We start from the raw sequence: 24,551 nt of genomic DNA on the forward strand, positions 1-24,551 counted from the left end.
CTGGGGTAGCGTGCTCACAGTGTTGGTATGATATGGAAGGAAAAGGCAATTTAAAATGTGGCACCTGGATTCCCAAAAGAAGTGCAAGAAGAGGGAAGGAGGAGAGGGCATAGGAAGAAGTTAAGCATGGTGCTACTATTTCAGCTGGAGTCCAACCACAGCTGGGGAAACATACAGAATGTTCCAGGGCTCAGATTAGGCAGGGTCAACCCCAGGTTTTGCCACCTGAAGCAAGGGTACTGGGCCTTCTCACTCCTGCAGCAACCCTTCATTGAATGCTTGCTGCACCTTCACCCTGGGAGGGGAGTAAGGCCAGAACCAAACCTCTTAGGCTTCCCTGGTCCAAGATGGCTCCTCTCCAGCAAAGGGCCATCTATGAGCAGCTAGGGGTGGGTGCACCTGCCTGGCATAGTCCCAAAGAGCCTAAAACAGGAGGCCAAAGAGGAATAGCTTTAAAAAAAATAGTTTGGACTGAAGAGATGGCTTGTCTGCAAAGCCTAAGGACCCTTGCTCAACTATCCAGATTCCATGTAAGCCAGATGCATAAGGTGATGCAAGCGCACAAGGTCACACGTTCACACAAGCTTCCATACATGTCTAGAATTCAATTGCACTGGCTGGAGGTCCTGGTGTACCAACTCTCTCTCTCTCTCTCTCTCATAAAAATTGCAAAAAAAATCTATTTTTAAAAAAATGTTATGTATTTATTTATTTGACAGAGGGAGGGGGAGAGAAAAAGAGAGGGAAAGAGGAAGAGGCGAATATAGAGAGAGTGGGCACACCAGGGCCTCCAGCCATTGTAAATGAAGTCCAGACGTATGCACCACCTGTTCATCTCGCTTACGTGAGTCTTGCAGAATCTTGCTGGGTCCTTTGGCTTTGCAGGCAAGTGCCTTAACTGCTAAGCCAGCTCTCCATCCCCAGAATAGTTTTGTGTCTTTTGCAGACTGCATGTCAGGCCCGTGTCCTTTTGGGGAAGTCCGGCTGCAGCCCTCCACATCAGAGCTGCCCACCCTCAACAGGACCTTTGTGTGGGATGTCAGAGCTCACAAGAGCATTGGTCTCGAGCTGCAGTTCTCTTTCCCTCGCCTGAGGCAGATTGGGCCAGGAGAGAGCTGCACAGATGGAGTCACACACTCTATCAGCGGCCGCATTGATGCCACGGTGGTCAGGATTGGAACTTTCTGCAGCAACGGCACGGTGTCCCGGATCAAGATGCAAGAGGGTGTGAAAATGGCCTTACACCTGCCATGGTTCCACCCTAGAAACATCTCAGGCTTCAGCATTGCCAACCGTTCATCCATAAAACGTGAGCATGATTCCTTCCTCCCACACTGTTGATTGGGTGGAAACATACAGAATGTTCCAAAATATTCCAGATGCAATGTCAGCTATTCTATATAATTCATCCTAAAAGCACTAAGGGATGATCCACTGTTATGTAAACAATATAGGCCATTCATTCCTATGTAATCTTCCTCTTCTCTATTAAACAAATGGGTAACTCTCAGCTTTGGCTTTTTGGAGATGGTTGGCACTTTTTTAATATTTTATTTTTATTTATTTATTTGAGAGAGAGAGAGGGAGAGAGAAAGAGGCAGATAGGGAGAATGGGTGCACCAGGACCTCTAGCCACTGCAAATGAACTCTAGACTCATGTGCCACCATGTGCATCTGGTTTTATGTGGGTACTGGGGAATCAAACCTGGGTCCCTGGGCTTCATAGGCAAATGGCCTAACTGCTAAGCCATCTCTCCAGCCCCTGGTTTTGTTTTTTGAGATAGGTTCTCATGTGGCCTGGGCTGACCTTGAACTTTGTGTGTAGCCAAGGTTGGCCTTGAACTGCTGATCCTCCAGCCTCCATTTCCCAAGTACTGGAGTTATAGGCATGAGCCACCAAGCTCAATTACCTTGTCCTTGTGTATGTGACATTGAGAGGCTGAAGAGGTGTCTCAGTAGTTAAGAGTGCCTTCCCACACAAGCATGAGGGCCTAAGGGGGCCTTAGACTGCCTGAGTTCAATTTCCCAGCACCTACACCAACAGCTGAGTATGGCCACATTCATCTATAACCCCAGTCCTGTGGGGAGCAAAGACCAGAGGGACACTGGAATTCATGAAAACAGCAAACAAATCAGGCCATCAGGCGTGGTGGCACACACCTTTAATCCCAGAACTCAGGAGGCAAAGGTAGGAGGATCACTATGAGTTTGAGGCCAGCCTGAGACTACATTGTGAATTCCAGGTCAGTCTAGGCTAGAAATGAGACCCTAACCTGGGGGGGGAGAAAGGAAAGGAGAGGGGAGGGGAGGGGAGGGGAGGGGAGGGGAGGGGAGGGGAGGGGAGGGGAGGGGAGGGGAGGGGAGGGGAGGGGAGGGGAGGGGAGGGGAGGGGAGGGGAGGGGAGGGGAGGGGAGGGGAGGGAAGGGAAGGGAAGGGAAGGGAAGGGAAGGGAAGGGAAGGGAAGGGAAGGGAAGGGAAGGGAAGGGAAGGGAAGGGGGAAGGGAAGGGCAAACTGACACACAGATGAACAATGGAGGGGGGATACCAGACATTCTCCTGGCCTTCATACACATAATGCAGCAGGAGCACATGCTTCTGCAAACACACACACATATACACACACATACTATATACATGCACACAATAAAATAAATAATGTGGGACTGGTGCTGCAGACCCACCTTCATCACTCCACCTCTACCTTCATCACTCCTGACCTCGCCCATTGCTTTTCTATGTTGGTGCATTAATACGATGCTATTTTTCTCACACTGGCTCATAAGAGTTGCTTAAGTATGAAAATTTTGTGAGCTGGTGTTCAACAGCTCAGCATTACAAAGAATAAGATTCTAAAAATGTATTGAAAAAAACAGGATTTGCTAAGTAAATTGTCTTGGAAACAAAAGTAATGAATACTTGAAGCCCATCACTTCCTTATAATTTTGTTAGATTCCACCATCTCCTATGCTCCTGAGGTTATTTGTGTCAGTCATATCTGTATGACTGACATACAATATAATGGCCCATTTCTGTATTCAGTCCTGTAAGAAGCTTGAACTTGGCTCTAGGAACTGTATTAACCCCAAGAAAATGGGCATACTCAACATGTTGGCTTTCCCCATCCACTGAGATTTTAACCATTTGCTGTCATATTGCTGATGGCCATGTTGCCATCCTGATCCTCTCCCTGAGTTAAGCATCATATGTAGCCCTACTCCTCAGGATGGCATTCTCCCTGATACCCCCTGCCCTCAGCCACTGGCAACCAGGACAGGAGACATTCTTTCTGCTTTGTGCTTCATCCCAACAGGCCTATGCATCATCGAGTCTGTGTTCGAGGGAGAAGGCTCAGCCACCCTGATGTCTGCCAACTATCCTGGAGGCTTCCCCGAGGACGAGCTCATGACGTGGCAGTTTGTTGTCCCTGCACACCTGCGGGCCAGTGTCTCTTTCCTCAACTTCAATGTCTCCAACTGTGAGAGGAAGGAGGAGCGGGTTGAATACTACATCCCTGGCTCTGCCACAAACCCCGAGGTGTTCAAGCTGGAGGACAAGCAGCCTGGGAACATGGCAGGGAACTTCAATCTCTCCTTGCAAGGCTGCGACCAAGACGCCCAGAACCCTGGGATCCTGCGACTACGGTTTCAGGTCCTGGTCCAACGTCCACAAAACGAAAGCAGTGAGTGAGCCACACCTTTCCCTTCCTCCTCTTTCCACACATTATGTTGCCTGGGTGACGTTACCACCTCTTCCTCATCTGTAGGTTTGGACATGGGGACTTTGGACCCTGCATGAGCCTCAGGAAGTGGGTTGCTAGGCAGCAAGGAAGGCTGACTGGCAGACGCCAAGCATGGAGTTTGGTTTTCCTGTAGTATGAAGCAAGCAGTCTTGCATTCAGGATGCTAGGCTACTCTTCATGAAAGGTTACCTTGTAGACTTCATGTCTTAATCCTGTAACGGGAACCTGAATGTCAAGTACCCTTAGTACTGGAGACGGTACATACCACAGTTGTTGACTAAATGCCCCTTCCATGGGCACACACTGCATGCCAAGCCTTGTTACATAGCCTTAGCTATGTCTCCTCTGAATTGGAGTCTGTGAAAGAAGTTGTGGCACATGGTTTTGACCCAGGGCATTGGAAGAGTGAACTCCATGCAAAGGACTCCTGCTTGACCTTGCTTTTATTCTTAGTTACTTCTTATTAAACAAGAAGGCTCCATGAGAAAAGTGGCAGTGGTGTGTTCAGCACTGAGTGATCATCTCTGTCACACCCTTCGAGGCTCAGAGACCATTGCAGAAGAGGTGGTGGGAAGAATCTAAGATCCAAAGGAAGGGAGGAGTGCTTACAATACTGCCTTCCAGACACAAAGTGGCTGTAGCACTCATGACCTCACAATGGCTGATGCTACCTCACGAGATCTGCATAATAGGAGTGGAAAAATAATGACATCAAAATAGAAAAGAGTCTAGTTGGAAAGAAGGGATTCAGTGGAGGGGGAATTCAGGAGGGAGAAAAGGTAGGGTGGTGGGAGAAGGTTATGATCATGGTATATTATCTATATGTATGGAGATTGTCAATAAAAAATTTCTAAAAATGGACTGGAGGATGGCTCAAGCAGTTAAGGCACTTGCCTGCAAAGACTTAAGGACCCAGGTTCAATTCCTCAGTACCCACATAAAGCCAGGTGTACAAGGTGGTATATGCATCTGGAGTTCATTTGCAGAGGCTAGAGACCCTGGTGCACCTATTCTCTCTTTTTCTCTAAATAAATAAATGTTAAAAAAATAAAAGGAGGAGGAGATTCAGGGAGGCTGTGGAAGTGCCCTAACATCACACAGCTTACCAGGAGCACAAGGAGCTCAGAACCCAGAGCATCTGAAGTCCAAGGAGGTGGATGACAATTGGGGTGGACATGGTTCCACAAATGGTGCTGTGAGCCTGAGGAAGGGAGTCATGACTGAGTGCTGAGGTGCCTCACTGTTAAGGAGGTGCCCTCTGTGAGGGCTGTAAGAACCAGCCCAGCCATTGGGAGTAAGCCCTACTTAAGCTTTGGCTTGCCTCAGCCCAGCCCTACCCAAGGGGGTGAAGTGGCTTTTAAGCTCAGAGACCCTGTTCCAGGGGCCTCAGAATCAGAGTTGGTGAAGGAGGAAGTTGTGTGGCATGGTCTTGACCCCAGGCATTGTGCCAAGAGTGGACTCCATGGCAGAAGCCTCCTGCTCTGCCTCACATTTATTATTAGTTACTCTAGGAGGAGGCAGCCCCAGGCAGGGAAAGTAGCTGACTCAGAGACACTGTGGGAATGGAGTGGAGAGATTTCTGTAGAGCTGATACACATCTGTGATGTGAAGGTTCAGGGTCCCCTTGAAGGAATGCCCAGCTAGTGTGCATGCATATGTATGTATGAGTATGTGCATACATGTGTATGCTGGACCACCAGTGCTGACAGCATATGTGTACACATACTATAAAGATATATAAACTGTAGCTACATGCATGTTGGAGTATGTATACATGTGTGTGCACACACGTGTCCATTGAGACATTTTGTGATTCCACTGCCACTCTCCTGTGCTTAGTCAGTGTTGATAGCAGCAGTAAAGTGTTTTGCTGTAGGCTGTCAGGTTAGGAGACACGGGCTCAGTTGTCAATTACCGTGTGCTAATTCACTGCTGGGAACCACTAATGTGTTCTGTTTCCTGAAGCATCAATTCTTAAACTAATCAAATTATTAACATGCCCCAAGCAGCCCCAAGAGAGGGCACACTTAGCCTGGAGATAAATACAGAGTGGGTAACTGAATGTAAAGGTGTTTAGCCCATCAAGGCCTTTAAGTAAGGTGTGAGCAGCTTGGCCAGCATGAATGCATTTGGGGATAAAATTAGCATGGGCGTCCAGGCGTGGTGGTGCACGCCTTTAATCCCAGCACTCAGGAAGCAGAGGTAGGAAGATCACCATGAGTTCGAGGCCACACTGAGACTACATAGTGAATTCCAGGTCAGCCTGAGCCAGAGTGAGACCCTACCTCGAAAAACAAACAAACAAACAAAAATAGCATGGGCTGGACTCGTGAAAGACCTGGCATCTAGACAGCTCCATCATGAGTCTCGGGACCCTAATGTGGACCCTAAATTTCAGGGGCCAGTCCAGGGAGGTCAGGCTTGTGCACCTGCACATTTATCTGACTCATTCTATTTTGTTAAATATTAATTTTCTCACCATGTGAGTTCAAGGCAAGGCTGGGACTGTAGAGTGTGTTCCAGATGAGCCTAGGCTAAAGTGAGACCCTACCTCAAAAAAATATTTTATTTATTTGTGTATGGCAGGGGGGTGTGCCAGGGCCTCTTGCAACTATAAACAAATGCCAGACTTCATCCAGTTTATGTGGATGGTTTGGAAAGCCAACGCCTACCCCCACTCCAAAAAAAAGCTTCTACTTCACTGAGAAATATCAGGTGTGTTCCAACTGTACCCAGGGGAGATCTTCAGAGAATATCTTCCTACAGCTTGACCACAAAAATTTTGTGTTTTAGGTCATGTGCAGGCTGCCCAGGACACCAAGAAATAATTGTGGCCATATATATAAATATGAATATGCCTAGGCCAGGCGTAGTGGTGCATGCCTTTAATTCCAGCACTCGGGAGGCAGAGGTAGGAAGATTGCAGTGAGTTCAAGGCCACCCTGAAATGACATAGTGAATTCCAGATCAGCCTGAGTTAGAGTGAGACCCTACCTCAACCCCCCCACACACACACACAAAAAAAAAAACATGGATAGCCCAGACCACCCGAGTGCAAAGCTCATAGCTGAAGGGTGTTTATCTGCATCAAAGAACCAAAAACCAAATAATACTGCTTGGTTATTGTGTGTGTTATGTGTGTACATGTTTGTATGTGTGGGCACACTTGTGTGTGCATGTTTACAGAAGCCAAAGGTCATTTGTCAGATGTCTTCTTTAATCACTCTACATCTTAATTTTTGAGACAAAGTCTCTCACTAAGACTGGGCATGGTGGTGGTGCATGCCTTTAAGCCCAATACTTGGGATGCTGAGGTAGAAGAATCATCTTGAATTCAAGGCCAGCCTGGGCTACAGAGTGAATTCCAGATCAGCCTGAGTTAGTGTGAGACCCTGCTTCAAAAACAAAAACAAAAAGACAAAAAAGGCTCCCACTAAATATGGATCAGCTAGACTAACTAGCCAGCAGGCCCCAGGGATCCCCTTGTCTCTGCCTCCCCAGTGCTGTTATTACAGGCTTGTGCTGCCACATTTGGCATTCTTTGTGGTACTGGGCATCCGAAAGCAGGTCCTTGTGCTTACACAGCAAGCACTTTACCTGCTGAGCCATCTCCCTAGCTCCCTTTTATGTTTTTTGAGTTTCACTATATAGCCTAGTCTGGTCTCAAACGCTCCTTCTGTCTCAGCCTCCTAGATGAAGGGATTACTGCGAGCTCCACACCACCCAGTACTAACACTTTGCTCCTTAATATTCTCTGTCCCTTTCTGTTGGAACAGTATTGTCATCTCAGGCCCGGCATTATTCCCACTTGTACCACACTGCTTGTCTGTCCCTTTATGTAATATCCGAAAGCTTTGAGGAGCCCTGCTGACATGATTATGTTGAAAAGTATCCCCCTCTCTGTTTTATCCCCTTGGGGGAGCCTGCCAGCCCCCTGCCTGTGCATCCTCCTCTGGCTGTTTCAAAACATACTGGCTTTCTGTACAAATACAAAGCAGGCCCTGGGTTTCTGTGTGACTGTACTAGCTAGCCCATGGGAGTGAGTTTCCTCAGAAGCTCTGCTCTGCTCTCCTCACCTCTGGAAGACGCTGCCTGTGGGGGCGGCTCCAGCTTCCAAGCCACGTACATTGTGCCCTACGTACTGTAAGTACTGTAGGTTTGGTTTTGGGTTTTTGTTGGGGAGCTCACACTCTGTGAGCCTTAAATTCACCTGCTAGTCTTGGACATGTGTGGCCTTGGGCCGACTTTTAGACAGACTATTTGCTTTTCTCTACTGTTCCATTTTTCTTTTTTCCCAGAGCTGAGGACAGAACCTGGGGCTGCATGCATGCTAGGCATAAATTCTACCACCAAGATCCACCCCCTCTCCACCCCAGTTCTCCCATTTTCATTTAAGGGAAGAAGTCTCTATCGGTACATAGCACAAACATGATGAGATGCCTTCTGAAACTTCAGCCAGTAGCCTAATTCCTTCAGCTGTCCCAAGAATGGCCAGAAAGTGAGGAGGCCCCCCTTTGAACCTGAGGTTCTGATGTAGCATACATGAAACCATCTGTCATGTCGTGGAAAGTTGCATTTGGACAGATAGCACAATGGGTAAAGTGCTTGCCCTGCAAGCATGAGGACCTGAGTTTGATCCCCAGAATCCATGTAAGAAAAAGCCATGTTTGGTGGCACATGTTTGTAATCCCAGCATAGGGGAGGCAGAGACAGGTAGATCCATGGGGCTCCCTGGCCAGCCAGTGCAGCCTAGTGTAAACTCCAAGCCATTGAGAAAACCTGACCCCCCCCAAAAAAATGTGGGTGGCCCCTGAGGAATGACACCCAAAGTTGACCCTGGCCTCCACGTGCAGCACACACACCAAAGAATCCAAAGAATAAGACTTTTGCCACAGCATCTGGAACCTAAGCAGTGCTTTACTGTCTCCCTGGCCTCACTTCTCGGCCATAGAGGAGCCAAGGTACGCCTGTCCCTCCTCCTCATGTTGCAGTGGGACAAGGCAGCTCATCCATGCATAGGGATGCAGTCACTAGGGACCAGTTATTGTTGAAGAGATGGCTCGTTGGTTAAGAAGGCATGCCACACGAGCATGAAGGCCTGAGATACCTGAGCTCAGTCCCCAGCACCCATGAAAATGTCAGGTGTCACCACTCCTGTGACCACAGTCCTATGGGAAAAAGAGACAAGAGAATTGCAGGGGCTCATGACAACTCCAGCTTCAGTAAGAGACTCAAGTAAATAACTCAGTAGAGCAACAGGAAGACAATTGACATTCTCCTCTAACCTCCACACCCATGCAACATGGTCTGTTGGCATCTGCACACACATATGCATATACCACACATTTCACATGAAAGGGAAGGAGGGGACAGAAAAGCTGGTGTGGCCTTCTCATAACATAGGACTGTTACTTGGTGGTATGTGGGCTCTGAACACTACATCTGTGAAGACAGGGCCTATATGTGGACACTGTGCTTGCCTCCTGGAGGCTCTTAACAAAGCATTCCTTAGGCAGCATTGAATGGACTTTGTCTACTCCTTGAGTTATTTTGAGATACAGCCAAAAGAAGTGTGGAAAGAGCATGCAGAATGACTCATGAATGGAACACGTATGCAAAGTAGATAGTGGCATGAGATGTGTTATTGCAGAGAGCCGAAGCCTCTTGCCTTCTGACATCCCCTTCATTCAGGCCTTCATCGCCCCCAGATCAGGGCTGCTGTTTTTATTCTGTTGGAGTTTCCCTGCTGCATGAGCCATCATTGTCTGCCTAATCTCTCTTCAGTAACTATGTTGATAATCTCCATGATCAACTTGGCTGAATTTAGAATCACCATGAAAACACAGCCCTGGGGGTGTCTATGAGCATATTTCCAAGCAATGGTGTCTCCCAAGGGTGGTGTTGTAGGGAGGAGGCAGGTGGTGCCCTGAGACCTGTTACTGGAGGACCTGCCTCGATACTTTCTGATCTGCTCAGTACTGAATGTCTTTCATGAAGGAAGGAGTCTCCATTGGATGTGAGCTTTAGAGTTCTCATTCCTGGAGAGGGTTGGAATTGTGAAAGGACAGCCTAGGAGAATTTTTCAGAACCAATGGACTTGAGCTGATGACTGAAAAGGACCACTGTACACAACAGTTGCAAACCAAACATACCAATGCCTGCACTGTGAAGCCTCAATGCATCAGGGACAGAGCAACCCTACAGGCTTCCTGAAGGGCAGAACAATAGTCATACACAGTGCACTAAGAAATCAGCACAACATAGATTATCCACCACACTGGATAAGAGAAACAGTGGAGCTGCATTTTAGATTTGGTTTTCTGAGGTAAGGTTTTGCTCTAGCCCAGGCTGACCTACCTCTGCCTCCTAAGTACTGAGATTAAAGGTGTGCACCACCATGCCTGGCCTAGAATTCTTAAGGAATATTTCTAGCCAAGAATTCCATGCCAAGAAAAATTATTAACTGTAGAATTAGAAAGAGACATTTTTAGACCTACAAGGTCTCAGAATATTGGCTTCTATACATACTTTCCCAAGAAGCTCCTAAAGGCTGTAGTCACCTGAGAAAGGAAGTGAAAGTCAGTAAAAAGAAAGACATGGTGTCTTAGTCAACTTTTGGACAAAACCAGCTTAGAGGAAGAAAAGTTCAGTTCCAGGTTACAGTTCATCATGGAGGGGAAGGTATGGCGGCAAGAGCATGAGGCAGTTGGTCACATTCAGCCTACAGTGGGGAAGCAGAGAGCAATGAATGCTGCTGCTCAGCCAACTCTCTCCTGATCCACTCCAGGACCCCAGCCCATGGGATGTGCTGCCCTCAGGATGAGCCTCCTGCCTTAATTAACCTAATCACAGTCATCTCTCACAGGTGATTCTAGATCCTCTCATGTGGAAAATCAATACAAATGATCACACATGGTATTCAAGAAGCTCAGGATCTGACCCAAGAGAAAGGCCAAGGGAACCCTAAGGTCACAGCAGAGGAGACCCTGCCTCCTCACTATCCCTGAGCACCCCTGTAGATCAGAGCACTTGAAAAGAATCTGTAGGGATTTTCTCAATAGAGAGAAGTTGAAGGAACTCTGGTGTTCTCAAATGCTTCAAAATGATATTGGGGGCTGGAGACATGGTTAAGGTGCTTGCCTGTGAAGCCTAAGAACTCATGTTCAAATCTCGAGGTCCCACATAGCCAGATGCACAGTGATGCATGCATGCAATGTCGCACATGTGCACAAGGGGGCACATGTGTCTAGAGTTCTTCCACAGCAGGCTAAAGACCTGGTACGCTCAGTCTTCCTCTCACTCTCTCCCTTTCTCTTTCTCTCTCAAAAAGAAAAGGTGGGGGGATATGTGTAGAAGTGGTGTGGGGCTGGAATGTCAAATTATGAAAAAGTAATAGAAACTGAAGAAGCAAAGAAAATTGGCAGTAATTAGCTTTGGGGAACATGAAATACTAGGGAGGAAAGAAGAGTGATCACAGTGAGCAGCGTAGGGTAGCTGTATAGACACAGGTAGCATGTGTTGTTGACACAGTCTTCTCGATAGCACCAGTGGGGAATCGTGTCACTAAAGACATAACAATTCAGAAGATGGACAAACAAGGAGAAATGTGTAAGTCATGTTCCTCAACTTGCTATTTGCTCAGCACTATATCAAGGAGGCACTTAAAGCTCCTCATTATTTTAAACTACTATATAGCATTTCAAAATCCATGAATGTAGATGTTAAACTATCCAAGAGTTAGATGGTATCTAATTTTCTGTAGTCACAGCCCCTTGGCAGAATGTGGACACACATCACTGTGTCACTGCTGGGCTCCCAGAGATGTGGGGTTTTCATTTTTACACTGATTGCCAAATGCTGGAGCAGTAAGACTGGCCGGCCAGGAAACCCCAGTGACTCTCCTGCCTCCTGTCTCCATCCCCATCAATGCTGAGGCTGCCGGCATATGTGGCCATGTCTGGCTTTTTATGTGAGTGCTGGAGATTTAACTAAGGGCCTCATGCTTGTATAGAAGAGCTCTCTTATCCATAAACAATCTCACCAGCCCCCACTGTTGTTCTGTTTAACACTTTATACTGTTACTTTAATCATAAATCTCCAGTGCTCCCTCTGTAGCTTTCTCCCTCCAGACAGGTGACCTGACACTTTGGCCATCTTACCTATACCTCATGCTTCCCTTTTGTCTGTGGTTTCAGATAAAACCTACGTGATCGATTTGAGCCAGGAGCGAACTATGTCCCTCACCATTGAGCCACGGCCTGTCAAACAAGGCCGCAGGTTTGTTCCTGGATGCTTTGTGTGTCTGGAGTCTCGGACCTGCAGCCCCAATGTCACCCTAACAGCCGGATCGAAGCACAAGATCTCATTCCTGTGTGATGACCTGACACGCCTGTGGATGAACGCAGAGAAAACCCTCAGTAGGCCCCTCTCCTGACACAGGGTCTTGGGATGTCCTGGCTCTCCCTTCTGTATCTCTCTCTTTTGTTTATCTGGTTTTTTGTTTGTTTGTTTGTTTGATTTGTTTGTTTTTTAGAGGTAGGGTTTCACTCCAGTCCAGGATGACCTGGAATTCACCACATAGTCTCAGGATGGCCTCAAACTCATGGTAATCCTCCTACCTCTGCCTCCTGAGTGCTGGGATTAAAGGCATGCACCACCATGCCCGGAGTCCCTGCCTCTTTCCTTAGTAGGGCTTGTTAAGTAAGTTATAAGTCCCAGTTATAAGATCTCAAATGCATACCCAAAGGCAGGAGACCAGGGGCAATGAAGAGAAGAAGCAGGTGTCAGCATTCCCCCATACATCCCTCAGTATGTCAAAGCATGTATCTGTGCCCCTGCTTCTCTGCTCAGCCTGCCAGCTTCTCCCTGGGGAAGTCCTTTCCTCATTTGTTTAGTCTTCCCTCAGCTGCCCCATCCTCAAGTTCTTACTTGCCCAGTCCCTTCCCACTGTCTCCTCTGCATGAGACAGAGAGCCTTGAGGTCAAGAACCTCTCCTGGTTCCATCTGGGGCATATGCATGTCACCTAAAAAATCTGTGATTCATAGAGAGCTAAAAATCCTAGTCGGGGGCTGGAGAGATGGCTTATTGGTTTGCCTGCCTGCAAAGCCTAAGGACCCATGTTCGACTTTCCAGATCCCACATAAGCCAGCCACACAAAGGTGAGGCAAATTCAAGGTTGCACATGCCCACTAGGTGGTACAAGCATCTGGAATGTGATTTCAGTGGCTGAGGCCCTGGCCTGCCAATTCTTTCTCTCTCTCTCTCAAATATTTTTTTAAAAAGGGTAGTTCAAGTTAGTATACATTAAGAAGGGGGGGAATAAAAAGAAAAGCTAGCAAAGGATCCAGGAGAAGAAGGAAGAGTGGTAGAGAAGGATGGAAGGGGAAGCAGGGAAGCCCCCAGATGCACCCACACTGGGGAGGGTACACTTCTGGTCTCCCCTGCATGTGTGTACCTTGAGCCCATGAGCCCTCTCTTCCAGGCTGCATGGACCATCGTTACTGCTACAGGAAATCCTACCAACTACAGGTACCTGAGGACATCCTCCAGCTACCTGTGCAGCTACATGACTTCTCCTGGAAACTGCTGGTGCCCAAGGACAGGCTTAGCCTTGCACTCGTGCCTGCTCGGAAGCTGCAGCAGCACACCCATGAGACAGCCTGCAAGACCAGCTTTGGCTACCTCGTGGCCAGCACCACATCCAGCCAGGATCTTTACCTCGGCTCCTTCTGCCCTGGAGGCTCCATCGAGGAAATCAAGGTGAAGCAGAACAGCTCAGTGACACTGCGTACCTTTGCCCACAGCTTCCAGCAGGAGGCCTCCAAGCAAGGCCTTACTGCGTCCATCATACCTTATTTCAAAGGTAAGGGCTCCCTTGCTTGCCTCGACTACTAGACCTCCTGAGCCCTTCTTGTTTGCTGTGCACCTTGAAAGCCCGTGTTACTTTTCCCATTGCTGTGACCGGTTACCTGACAAGAAGCAACTAAGGGAGGAGGTGTTTATTTGGGCTCACAGTTTTAGGATGTAGTCCATCATGGTAGGGAGGTCATAGTGGCAGAAGCATAAAGAAGTGGCTGGTCACATTATTTACAATCAGGAAGGAGAGCAGAAAATTCTAGAGCTTAGAAATGTTTCTGACCGTGAGAGACAGTGGTAGACAAAACACAGAATCAGGTCCCAATCTTTTTGGAAGCAAGCAGGGCATAAATGAGAAATAACCAATTATTCTCCAGTGTTGGATTGTTAACGATCCTGCTTTCACGGTTCAGAGCGAGCATACAGAACTCAGAGCCCTGCCACAGCATCCAACTGCAGCCAATGAGTGGCAAGCAACTGGACCTGCTGTTCTGGGTGACTCTCACCTGAAGGACTGTGGGTATGCACATTCAGAGTCTGTTGAGGATGGTGAAGGCAGATGACTATTCAGAGAAAGATGGCCCTGTGCAGCACACAGGTCCTGTTCTTCAGGACAGTGTTCTTGGGCAAAACTATAGCTGACCACAGTGACTTCTACGCAGCTGGTTGTAAGTGTCACAGTCACCTTTACAAGTTGCTGAGAGAATATTTAATCACAGGCCATCTCAAATTGGCTGAGACCTTTAATTGAGAATGACTTTGTATTTTTGTTCCCAGAAGCATGAGCTGGAAGCAAATGAATCTTTGGACATATATTAAGGTCAGTCCAGGCTGCCTGAGATCTCCAAGGTTCACAGAGAAACCCCTTCTACGAGCTTTGAAAGTCAGGCACAGTCTCATTAGCTTGGAGCTTGAGATCTTATCCCAGATCTCTGGACAGTTCTAGAATTCTTCCCAGCACCTGAAGCTTTTTTCTTCTCTGAAATAGATGTGGACATATGTCAGGCCCACAGTGGAGCAGGGACAGAGGCAAGCATTCTTTATGTTGGAACATTTCTAAAAGGAAGCTGCAAAAAAATCCATTTAACAAACTGGCCCGCTTTTTGTTTGCTTGCTTACTTGTTTATTTTCAAAAGATTTGAGCTCCTAGTCTGACTGATCCTTCACTGACCAATACAATAGCCACAGGTGGCTATTTAAATTTAACTCAGTTTTAAGCAAATGAAAAGCTGAAAAGATGGCTCAGCTGTTAAGGTGCTTGCCTGCAGTGCCTAAAAACCCGGGTTCAATTCCGCAGTACCTACATAAAGCCAGATGCACAAAGTGGCATATATGTCTGGAGTTCATTTGCAGTGGCAGGAGGCCCTAGCACACCCACTATCTCTCTCTGTCTTTCTCTCTCTCTGCCTCTTTGTATCTCTCAAAAAATAAATTAAACACTTTATTTAAAAAACAAAGAAAAACACATTTCTTTGGTGTGCTAGCCACCTTTCCATTGCTGTGAGAAAGATATCAGAGGCAATGAATTTATAAGCAGGAAAGGTTTGATTTGGCTCACACTTTTAGTCTATCATTGGTAGGTCAGTTGCTTTGAGGCCTGTATTGGAACAGATAGGACATCAAGGCAGGACTTCATGATGTAGAAAGCAATTCACCTCATAGCCACCAGGAAGCAAAGAGAGAGCAAAAAGTGGGCAAGATCCCACCTCTTAAAAGCACACTCCTAATGACCTAACATCCTTCTACTTGGCCCCACGTTTTTTTTTTTTTTTTTTTTTTTTTTGGACAGGGACATTTATTACCACACAGCCATTTTGGGGTTTTTATTGTTTTATTTTTCATAATTAACAACTTCCATTATTGTAAACAATATCTCATGGTAATTCCCTCCCTCCCCCTCATCTTCCCCTTTGAATCTACACTCTCCATCATATTCCTTTCCCCTCTCAATCAGTCTCTCTTTTGTTTTGATGTCATCATCTTTTCCTCCTATTATGATGGTCTTCTGTAGGTAGTGTCAGGCACTGTAAGGTCATGGATATCCAGGCCATTTTGTGTCTGGGGGGAGCATGTTGTAAGGAGTCCTACCCTTCCTTCGGCTCTTACATTCTTTCTGCCACCTCTTCCGCAATGGACCCTGAGCCTAGGAAGGTGTGATAGAGATATTTCAGTGCTGAGCACTCCTCTGTCACTTCTTCTCAGCACTGTGATGCCTTCTGAGTCATCCCAAGGTCATTGCCATCTGAAAAGAGAAAGCTCTCTAATGAAAAAGTGAGAGTAGCATTAATATATAGATATGAACATTAAGAGAAGTGCTTACTGGGCAGTTTGATGAGCATAGTATATACATTTAGCCAGACAGCAGCAAACATTACACCCCTAGGACTCATGACTACCCCTGTTATAGGTTTTCAGTATCAGGGATGTATTCCCTCCCATGGAACTGGCATCCAGTCAAATTAGAGGGCAGTTGGTTTCCCCCATAACAGATGTGCCACTATTGCACCCATTGGCTCATTTGGCCTGCTTGACGGCCCCACATTTTAAAGGTTCTGTCATCTCCCAGTAGTACCATGGGCTTGTGATTGAGCCCTTTAACACATGGCTGTTGGAGGACATGTCAGTTCCAGACTATAGCATTCAGCAACAATGAACACATTTTAAGTGCTCAACAGTTTCAAACAGTGATGACATAAAGCATTTCCATCATGGCAGAAAGTTCTGGAAGCACCAGTCTAGATGATTCAGCATCTTCTTCTCCACTATTTCTTTCTCTCTTCATCTTAATGAATAAAACATCCACCTGTATCCCCTTCCATGTCCTACAGAGGAAGGCATTTTCACCGTGACCCCAGACACCAAGAATAAGGTTTACCTGAGGACTCCTAACTGGGACCGGGGCCTGCCGGCACTCTCCTCAGTGTCCTGGAACATCAGCGTGCCCAGTGACCAGATGGCCTGCCTGACTTTCCTCAAGGAGCGCACAGGTGTAGTCTGCCAGTCTGGGCGCGCATTCATGATCATTCAGGAACAGAGGACACGAACCGAGGAGATCTTCAGCCTGGAGGAGGAAGTGCTTCCCAAGCCAAGCTTCCACCGTCACAGCTTCTGGATCAACATCTCCAACTGCAGCCCCGTGAGTGGCAAGCAGCTGGACCTGCTCTTCCAGGTGACTCTTACCCCAAGGACTGTGGGTAAGTTCCTTCAGGGATCACCTGAGTCAATTTAGCTCACTTGGGTTTTCACCACATCATCTTTCTCTCTGGGCCAGTACTCATGTCGGAGGCAGAGACCTCTCAAGCCATCAGAGGAAGTGTGTGAGGTCTCCTGATGCTAGGCTTAGAACACACGTACCATCCTTGCTGCCACATTCTTTCACCCACTTGGATTATTTTGTAGTCAGTCAGTCTACCACCATCCCTTGTCTGTAAACTCTTCCCTTCCTAGGGAACGTCTTCACTCCTGTGATCTCCCTGAGGATTAAAATGTGGGAACCTGGAAAGTGTGACGGAGACAAATGGGGTCTGCTGCTTCTGTTTTGTCCAGTGAAAGGCCCTTTGATGTAGGCCTGAGAACAGTAGGAGGCATTTACCTCGTTCCTCAAAGTTGCAGGACCCATCAGATCACCTCAAACAAGGACATGCACATGTGGCAGGGCAATCTGTGAGGAGCCTTCACTCAGTACTGACCACAAAGTGTCCAAATCACGGGGGGCAGTGGAGGCTGTTTCTTCTGGCTCTTCCCTGTCTAGTGGTCAGGTAATTGAATATCCACTCGCGAACCCATGCCTCATCAGCAGCAAGGGGATTCATGCAAAGGCTGGCATGTAGCTGAGTGATATAAAATGCTCACTTAGCATGCCCAAGGCTCTGGGTTCCATCCCAGGGACACACACAGGCACACGTTCATGCATGCACTCAAAGAAGTGGTAGAAACCAAAAGCCACAGCGAAAACTCCTCCCCCTCTCCAAGGCTACCTTTTGGGTTTTCTTCTTCTCTTGATTTCATTTTCTGTTTTTACTCGCATTCTTGCTTTCTGTGCATCTTGCCTTCAGTTTCCTGGGGAACAGGTGAGGAGTGTTCAGTCACTACTGGGGCAGCCTCCCTCTCGGCTCCATGTTCTTCCTGTGTGCAGCTATGGGCAGACAACACAAGCAGCCCTGTCCTGGTGACATTTCAGTTGCGGCTCTCTCCCCTGCTCTTTCTTTTCTGAGACAACCTGGTGACAGGGACACACCCCACGTAGGCCAGGAGGAGCCGCTGGGGTAGAGGTGGTAGGTCCTTCAGGACTGTTTCATTTTATCACAATGTTACATACAGGGCTGGAAATATGGCTCAGTGGTTAAAGGTGCTTATTTATGGGCTCAACTCCCCAGTACCTATGTAAAGCCAAATGCACCAGGAGCACATGCATCTGGAGTTCATTTGCAGTGGCAAGAAGCCTTGGCATGCCTATTCTCATTCTTCCCCCCCAGGCCAGCTCTAAAAGTATTTTTAAAAATAAATATTACATAAAACTCTCCAAATGTATTGACCTAATAACTATTTTGCTTGCTCACAATTTGTGGGTCAGAAGTTCAGACAAGGCCCGGCAAAGGGGCTCATATATCTGCAGGAACTGACTAGCTTCAGGTATCTGTGATGATTCAAGTGGGCTTTGGTTTCCCTTTGTGGCTAGCTGGGTTGGGTCTTATCCCCATGGAGTCTCTGTGGCTAGTTTGGGTGGCCTCCACACAGTCAGACTTCTTGCACTCTGGCCGGCGTACCCTCACAGAGAAAGTACACAGTCCTCTGAAATTAGGCCCAAAATTAGGCACAGCCACCTTCTGTTGGCCAGCCTCAATTCAGGAGGAAGGAAACAGAAGTCTTGTGATGTAAGAAATCCTGGGTGTGCCCTGGAGGGAAGAAACTGGGGACTGTCATCTTAGAGACTTCTCAAGTTTCTCCTAACATTAACCCCACCTGTTTCATCCTGTCTCCCTGTCTCTGTGTTCACAGATCTGCCCGTTATCATTGCTGCAGCAGGAGGCGGAGCCTTGCTGCTGTTTGCCCTGGGACTCATCATCTGCTTTGTGAAAAGAAAGTAGGTGGAATCTCTCCAACTTTTCTGACTGATGTAATGCTTGCTGACATCGCACAGACTAGATTTAAGTTGGTTGGTTGGTTGCTTTTATTTATTTATTTTTTGTTTGTTTGTTTATTTGAGAGCGACAGACAGAGAGAGAGAGAGGGGCCTCCAGCCACTGCAAACAAACTGCAGACACGTGCGCCCCCTTGTGCATCTGGCTAATGTGGGTCCTGGGGAATCGAGCCTCAAACCAGGGTCCTTAGGCTTCACAGTCAAGTGCTTAACCGCTAAGCCATCTCTCCAGCCCTGCCTTTAGTTTTTGAGGCAGAGTCCCATGTCACACAAGCTGGCCTTGAACTCTTTATCATCCTGCCTCTACCCACACAGTCCTGAGATTTCAGGCATGTGCCATCAGACCTGGCTTATTCAGATGTTATTGTTGAGAATTGACTTAGAGGGTTTTTTGGGATTTGTTTTGCTTCCCAGTTTCCTCCAAAGATCAAGTGTCAAATAATATTACCAGGTGTGAGTTATGATTCCAAGGGGGAAAGAATACCATACCTGGGGGTATAAGAGAAACACACCCACACTTGTGACATTATGGCTCCAGCACAAGTACCTTCCTTGTGAATTGCTTGATGTTTGCAGGGGTGAACGTGGCGAGAGCCATGCCCTTCACCACCTTGAGAAGAAACAAGGGTGTGTTACCCCAGCTTGTTCTCCCACAGATTCTTAAACAAGCATCTGCTTTGTGTTTGTTTATGGGACTGCAAACAGGTGCCAGGACAGCCCTGTGGCAAAGAGGTAGCAGAAGTTAGTTAACTACCTGGTTCCTTTCCACACAAGACAGCAGCTTCTGTTGTCTGACAGGAACATGAGTCCAACTTGTTGCAGTTCTGTTCCTATCTTGTCTTGCATGTGTATGTGTGGTCTATGTGTGTGCATAGTTGAGCGCACATGTGTGGGCATGTATGTGGGGGCCAGAGGTCAATGTCAGGTTTCTAAGTAGCTAAACAGCAAGCCCCAGGGATCTGCCTGTGTCTTCCTCGGTGCTGGAATTATAGATATGCACCATGCACCACCATGGCCACCATGGGTTCTGGGATTCACACTCAGGTTCCTGTACTTTTGAGGCAAGCACTTTACCCACTGAGCAATCTCCCTAGTACCAGTGATTTTGCTAAAATTCATCTAGACCACCTCTCCCACCTGTGACCATTTTTTTACCTTGAAAACCTGAGATGAAAGCTCTTTGCTTCTAAAGTTTTGCCTGGGACACTTTCCTTGACAGATACTAAATGGTTTCAGGGATTTGAGGTAGACTTGATCAGAGCCCCAACGAATCCTAAGGCAATACAAATGGCTTTTGTCGATACCATGTGTTTCTGACTCCGGCTGTGTTTCCTTCCCTCAAACAGGAAAAGGAAGGTCAGCAAGGGACCTGCTGTGGGCATCTACAATGGCAACATCAACACCCAAATGCCACAGCCACAAAAGTTCCAGAAGAGACGGAAGGACAATGACTCCCATGTGTATGCAGTCATTGATGACACCATGGTGTACGGGCACTTGCTGCAGGACTCCAATGGATCCTTCCTCCAGCCAGAGGTGGACACCTACCGGCCCTTCCAGGGTCCCGTGGGAGACTGCCCTCCCTCCGCAGCCCCTGGATGCTCCAGGACCCCAACTGCAAAGTTCACTGCAGATGAGCCAGTGCCATCCAGCTCTCCTGAATCTGACAGTGAGCCCTATACCTTCTCACACCCCAATAGGGGAGAGGTATGTAACAGGGACACAGACATACCCTTGCTCAACACCCAGGAGCCAGTGGAGCCAGAAAAATAACCTGAACCCAGTGCAAAGACTTTGTTGAGATTCATGACACAGGACGCTAAGATACGCAAAAGTGTCCCCACAGGAAGAGACATCAAGTAGAGGGAAGAGTGGGTTTTTCTGGGTATCACCAACTCCCAGTTTCCCCATGGATTCGTCCCAGCGACAAGCAAATGACGGCTTTTGATCTGGATGCAATCTCCACAGCGCACGTCCTTCTGACCTCGGGTTGTGTTATGGACCAACCACAATGACAGGAGAGGGCCGTGACTACCCAGAATGAGGCTTCAAGGGGTCTGAATTCAGGGTGATACACAGAGACCCTGATCCCCAGGAGCTCCACCCAGGGTCCCTGCTCTCACTGGAGTCACCTGGGTGAAAATGACACTGTGCCTTATTTATTTAGTGGTCCTATGTGTGTGAAAGGTTGAGCATGGAACCAGGTAGCTCTCTTCCCCTGGTGTGGTCATGACTCATGATAACTGGCTTGGATGTGTCTATCTCTGTGTGTTAGGGATGATTGGCAACCAGTCCAGACCCCAAAAAAAATGCTATGCGTTTGAGTGATGAGGCACATCTCCCTTGGTAAGAGACTTCCATGGGGTTGTCCATACAAAATTTGTCATGAGCCCCATGGTCCTCTACTCCTAGAAATAAGAGCAGATCCATTGAACTGCTGCATGTAGCTCTCTCAGCTGCAGCAACACTTCAACACTTAAACAGAAATTTCCAAACTATTTTTATACTCTAAAAATGTCTAAATATGGCTAGGACTGGTATCGCATGCCTTTAATCCACTTGGGAGGCTGAGGTAGGAGAATCATCATGAGCTTGAAGCCAGTCTAGGCTACAGTGTGAGTTCCAGGTCAGCCTGGGTTAGAGCAAGACCCTGCTTCATTCATAAATAAATAAATAAATAAGAAAGTTTAAATACATCCCAGTCAATGACCATCTGGGTTAGTTTCCTGAAACAATGTCTCCTTTGGTGGCTTAAAAGTTACTACTCTCTTGCAGTTCTGGAGATCAGAATTCTCAAAATAGGGAAATAGAGTTTGAGTGACCTAATATCAGGGTGTCAGCAGAGCTGTGCTCCCAAAGACTCTTGGGAGAATCTTTCCGTGCCTTTCCCAGCTTCTGGAGAAGTCCATGGCTGAGTAAGACCTCACACTGCATTACTGGTTGCCAAGTCTCCTACTTTGCATATCCAGAATGTCTTCCCTACCCCCCCGCCCCCCCCCCCCCCCCGTGCCCCATCTCAACAGCCTAAACTTAGTCACTGTGGAAAATCTGTTTACTGTACCAAGTACTATATCTACTGGCTGGGACTAGGTGTGGTCATCTTTGGGAAGCTACTGTTCTGCCTACCCCACCTTCCTGCTGATACTCAGGAAACAGTACAGAATGACTCAGCCCAGATGGTATTTTGTTTAGCCTGCAGTCTGTAAAATATGAGGAGCTGAGGACATGGCTCAGTGGTTAAAAGTTCTTGCTGCACAAGCCTGGCCACCAGAGTTTAGAACCAGCCAGATGCAAGTAGTATATGCAGCTTTCATCCCAAAGCACCGACAGCCATGGGAGGCAGAGTCAGGAGAATCCTGAAGCCCATAGCCAGCTACTCTGGCTTTCACAGCAGCAAGCAAGAGAGACCCCGTCTCAAGTGAAGCAAGGACCAATACCCCAAGATTATCCACGGAACTCCACATGTGTACCCTGGCATGTTCACATCCACCCATATCAATGCCATATGCAGCCATATACACACCAAGAAATAATGAATGAATAAGTAAATAAAAATTAGTTACTACATTTAAAATTCGCAAAAATGTTACCTAAAAATCTGGCTGAGAGGATCTGGACCAGATGCCTCCCTAGGGTGAACAGCGGGCCTGCCTGCTCAGATCTGAAGTTCGGTACTTCGGAGGCAAAAACCTTCTTCAAAAAATAAGTGTCTTTCACTGTGTTCAGTTTACCTTGGAAATGTACCACATCAATTTGTCCATGCTGCCTCGTGGTGGGGGCTCTGCAATCTCCTCGAGGGTGTGAACTGCAAGGTCCCTCAGGCTCCTTCCAGAAGAGTGAAGATGTATTTTGTTAACTATATCCTGTGTGCTACCCATGACACTGCATCTTGGAACCACTGTCTTCTAACTCCTTTCCAGAAGGAGGGAAGGTTACAACCCACCCATCTACCAAGGTGTTTACAGCCTCTCCAAGAAGGGCCACAGAGGAATGCAGCGTCTTCATCTAGAATCACCCATGTGGGGTCCCCACACCCTGTGCTTTCTCTTCTGACTGCTGCCTCTCAAGTGCCCCTCAGGGTCCTTTGTGCCCCTCCTGACTGTGGTTGGCCACCTTTGCACTGGTCACAACATCATTTTCAAGAGCCCTGCCTGGATGTTTTCTTCAACAGAATGCTCCAGCCCAATTGCTGGCTCCCTGAACTCTGGGTAGGTCTGCAGAGCAATGCCTCAGAGCAGGACCCAACCAGACAGATTAGCCCTGGTTCATTCTTAAAGCCCAGGCACCACTTTTATACAATATTCCAGGCTCATAGGATTCCAGTCAGATGCCAGGTATTGGTTCTCACTGTACAAGCCCAGCACCCACCCTGGATTTGCTGGAAGGCCTTGTGCCTATCAGCTGGAACCATGGGCAAGACCAGTTTAGGCAGAAATAATCCCAAGTGCACAGAAGGAAAACATCAAGAAAGGGTCCACGAGGACAATTCTCAGTTCATTGAATATTACCTATGTGCAACTTAAGGATCAGTTTGTGTGGATCAGCAGTGTTTATCTGGAAATAATTTATTTAATAGACTTTTTAGGTAACATTCACTTCCTGTAGTTTTTTTTTTTTAATAAACAGTTTAAAATAAATACATATTGAGTTGTTTAAATGCTCTTTTTATTTTGAAAGAGAGAAAGAAGCATAGAGAATGGATGCACCAAGGCCTTCAGTTACCATGAATGAAATCCAGATGTGTGCACTCCCTTGTGCACATGTGCGACATTGCATGCTTATGTCATGTCCATCTGGCTTACATGGGACCTGGAGATTTGAACATGAGTTCTTAGGCTTTGCAGGCAAGTACCTTCACTGCTAAGCCCTCTCTCCAACCCTAAGTGCTCTGTTTGTCCCCTGTAGAGGTCCAGATTCTCAAGCTGTCTCTTGTGACAAGCTCCACATGGGTTCAGTAGCCACTGTGTCCTCCACACTCTGCTGAGGGTTTATTATATAAAAAGTTGGGCTTTGGGCCAGAGTCTTCCTTTTTTTTTTTTTTTTTTGAGGCAAGCCCAACAGACTGGCCCTTTTTTATGTGAGGGCCAGAAGAGAAACAGAGAAAGAATGGGCGCACCAGGGTCTCCAGCCACTAATCAAACTCCAGGTGTGTGTGCACGTGTGACATTGCACGCTTACATCACTGCATCTGGGAGAGTCGAGCATGGGTCCTTAGGCTTCACAGGCAAGCACCTTAACCGCTATGCCATCTCTCCAGCCCTCCCCCTTCACTTGATGCTGTACACCGTGGGAAGCACGTGTTTTTGTTCTGAAATAAGATTGGGTCCTAGCCAAGTGTGGAAGCGCACACCTATAATTCCAGCGCTGGGAAGCTGAGGAAGGATGGTCATGAGTTCAAGGGCAGCTGAGCGCCGGCATCCCACTCGCCCTGCGTCCTGGTCTGCCATGGTGTGACGTCCTCTGCTAACCACACCCTCTCCATGATGAATGAAGCCTCTGAAAACGAGTTAAATAAATCCTTCCTCTCTTAGTTTATTTCTGTTACATATTTTTACTTATTTTTTTTGAAAGATGGAGAATGGGCATACTAGAGCCTCTTGCCACTGCAAACTCCAGATGCATGCACCACCCTGTGCATCTGGCTTTACATGGATACTGGGTCATTAGGCTTTGCAGGTTAAGTGCCTTAGACACTAAGCCATCTCTCCAGCCCTGTCAAGTATTTTTAATTTTTTTTCTTTATTAGTTATTTTCAAGGAAGTAAAGAGAGAGAGAATTGGCACACCAGGACATCTAGCCTCTGCAAACAAACTCCA

At 47.4% G+C, this 24,551-nt stretch overlaps 1 protein-coding gene across 1 annotated transcript in view; it reads left to right on the forward strand.

Annotated features, from left to right (window-relative positions):
• Cdcp1 (CUB domain containing protein 1) overlaps window positions 1-23,376 on the forward strand; it is a 47,246-nt gene extending 23,870 nt beyond the window's left edge. The window contains exons 3-9 of the mRNA XM_045136815.1: window positions 947-1,309; window positions 3,311-3,679; window positions 11,935-12,156; window positions 13,222-13,602; window positions 16,424-16,789; window positions 18,594-18,678; window positions 20,082-23,376. Coding sequence (XP_044992750.1) covers window positions 947-1,309; window positions 3,311-3,679; window positions 11,935-12,156; window positions 13,222-13,602; window positions 16,424-16,789; window positions 18,594-18,678; window positions 20,082-20,508 — 2,213 coding nt within the window. The 3' untranslated portion in view covers window positions 20,509-23,376. The remainder of the gene's footprint in view (window positions 1-946; window positions 1,310-3,310; window positions 3,680-11,934; window positions 12,157-13,221; window positions 13,603-16,423; window positions 16,790-18,593; window positions 18,679-20,081) is intronic.
• The last annotated feature ends 1,175 nt before the right edge of the window (window positions 23,377-24,551 follow it).

The sequence above is a fragment of the Jaculus jaculus genome, chromosome 17 (assembly GCF_020740685.1).
Source record: "Jaculus jaculus isolate mJacJac1 chromosome 17, mJacJac1.mat.Y.cur, whole genome shotgun sequence".
Classification (NCBI taxonomy): Eukaryota; Metazoa; Chordata; class Mammalia; order Rodentia; family Dipodidae; genus Jaculus; species Jaculus jaculus.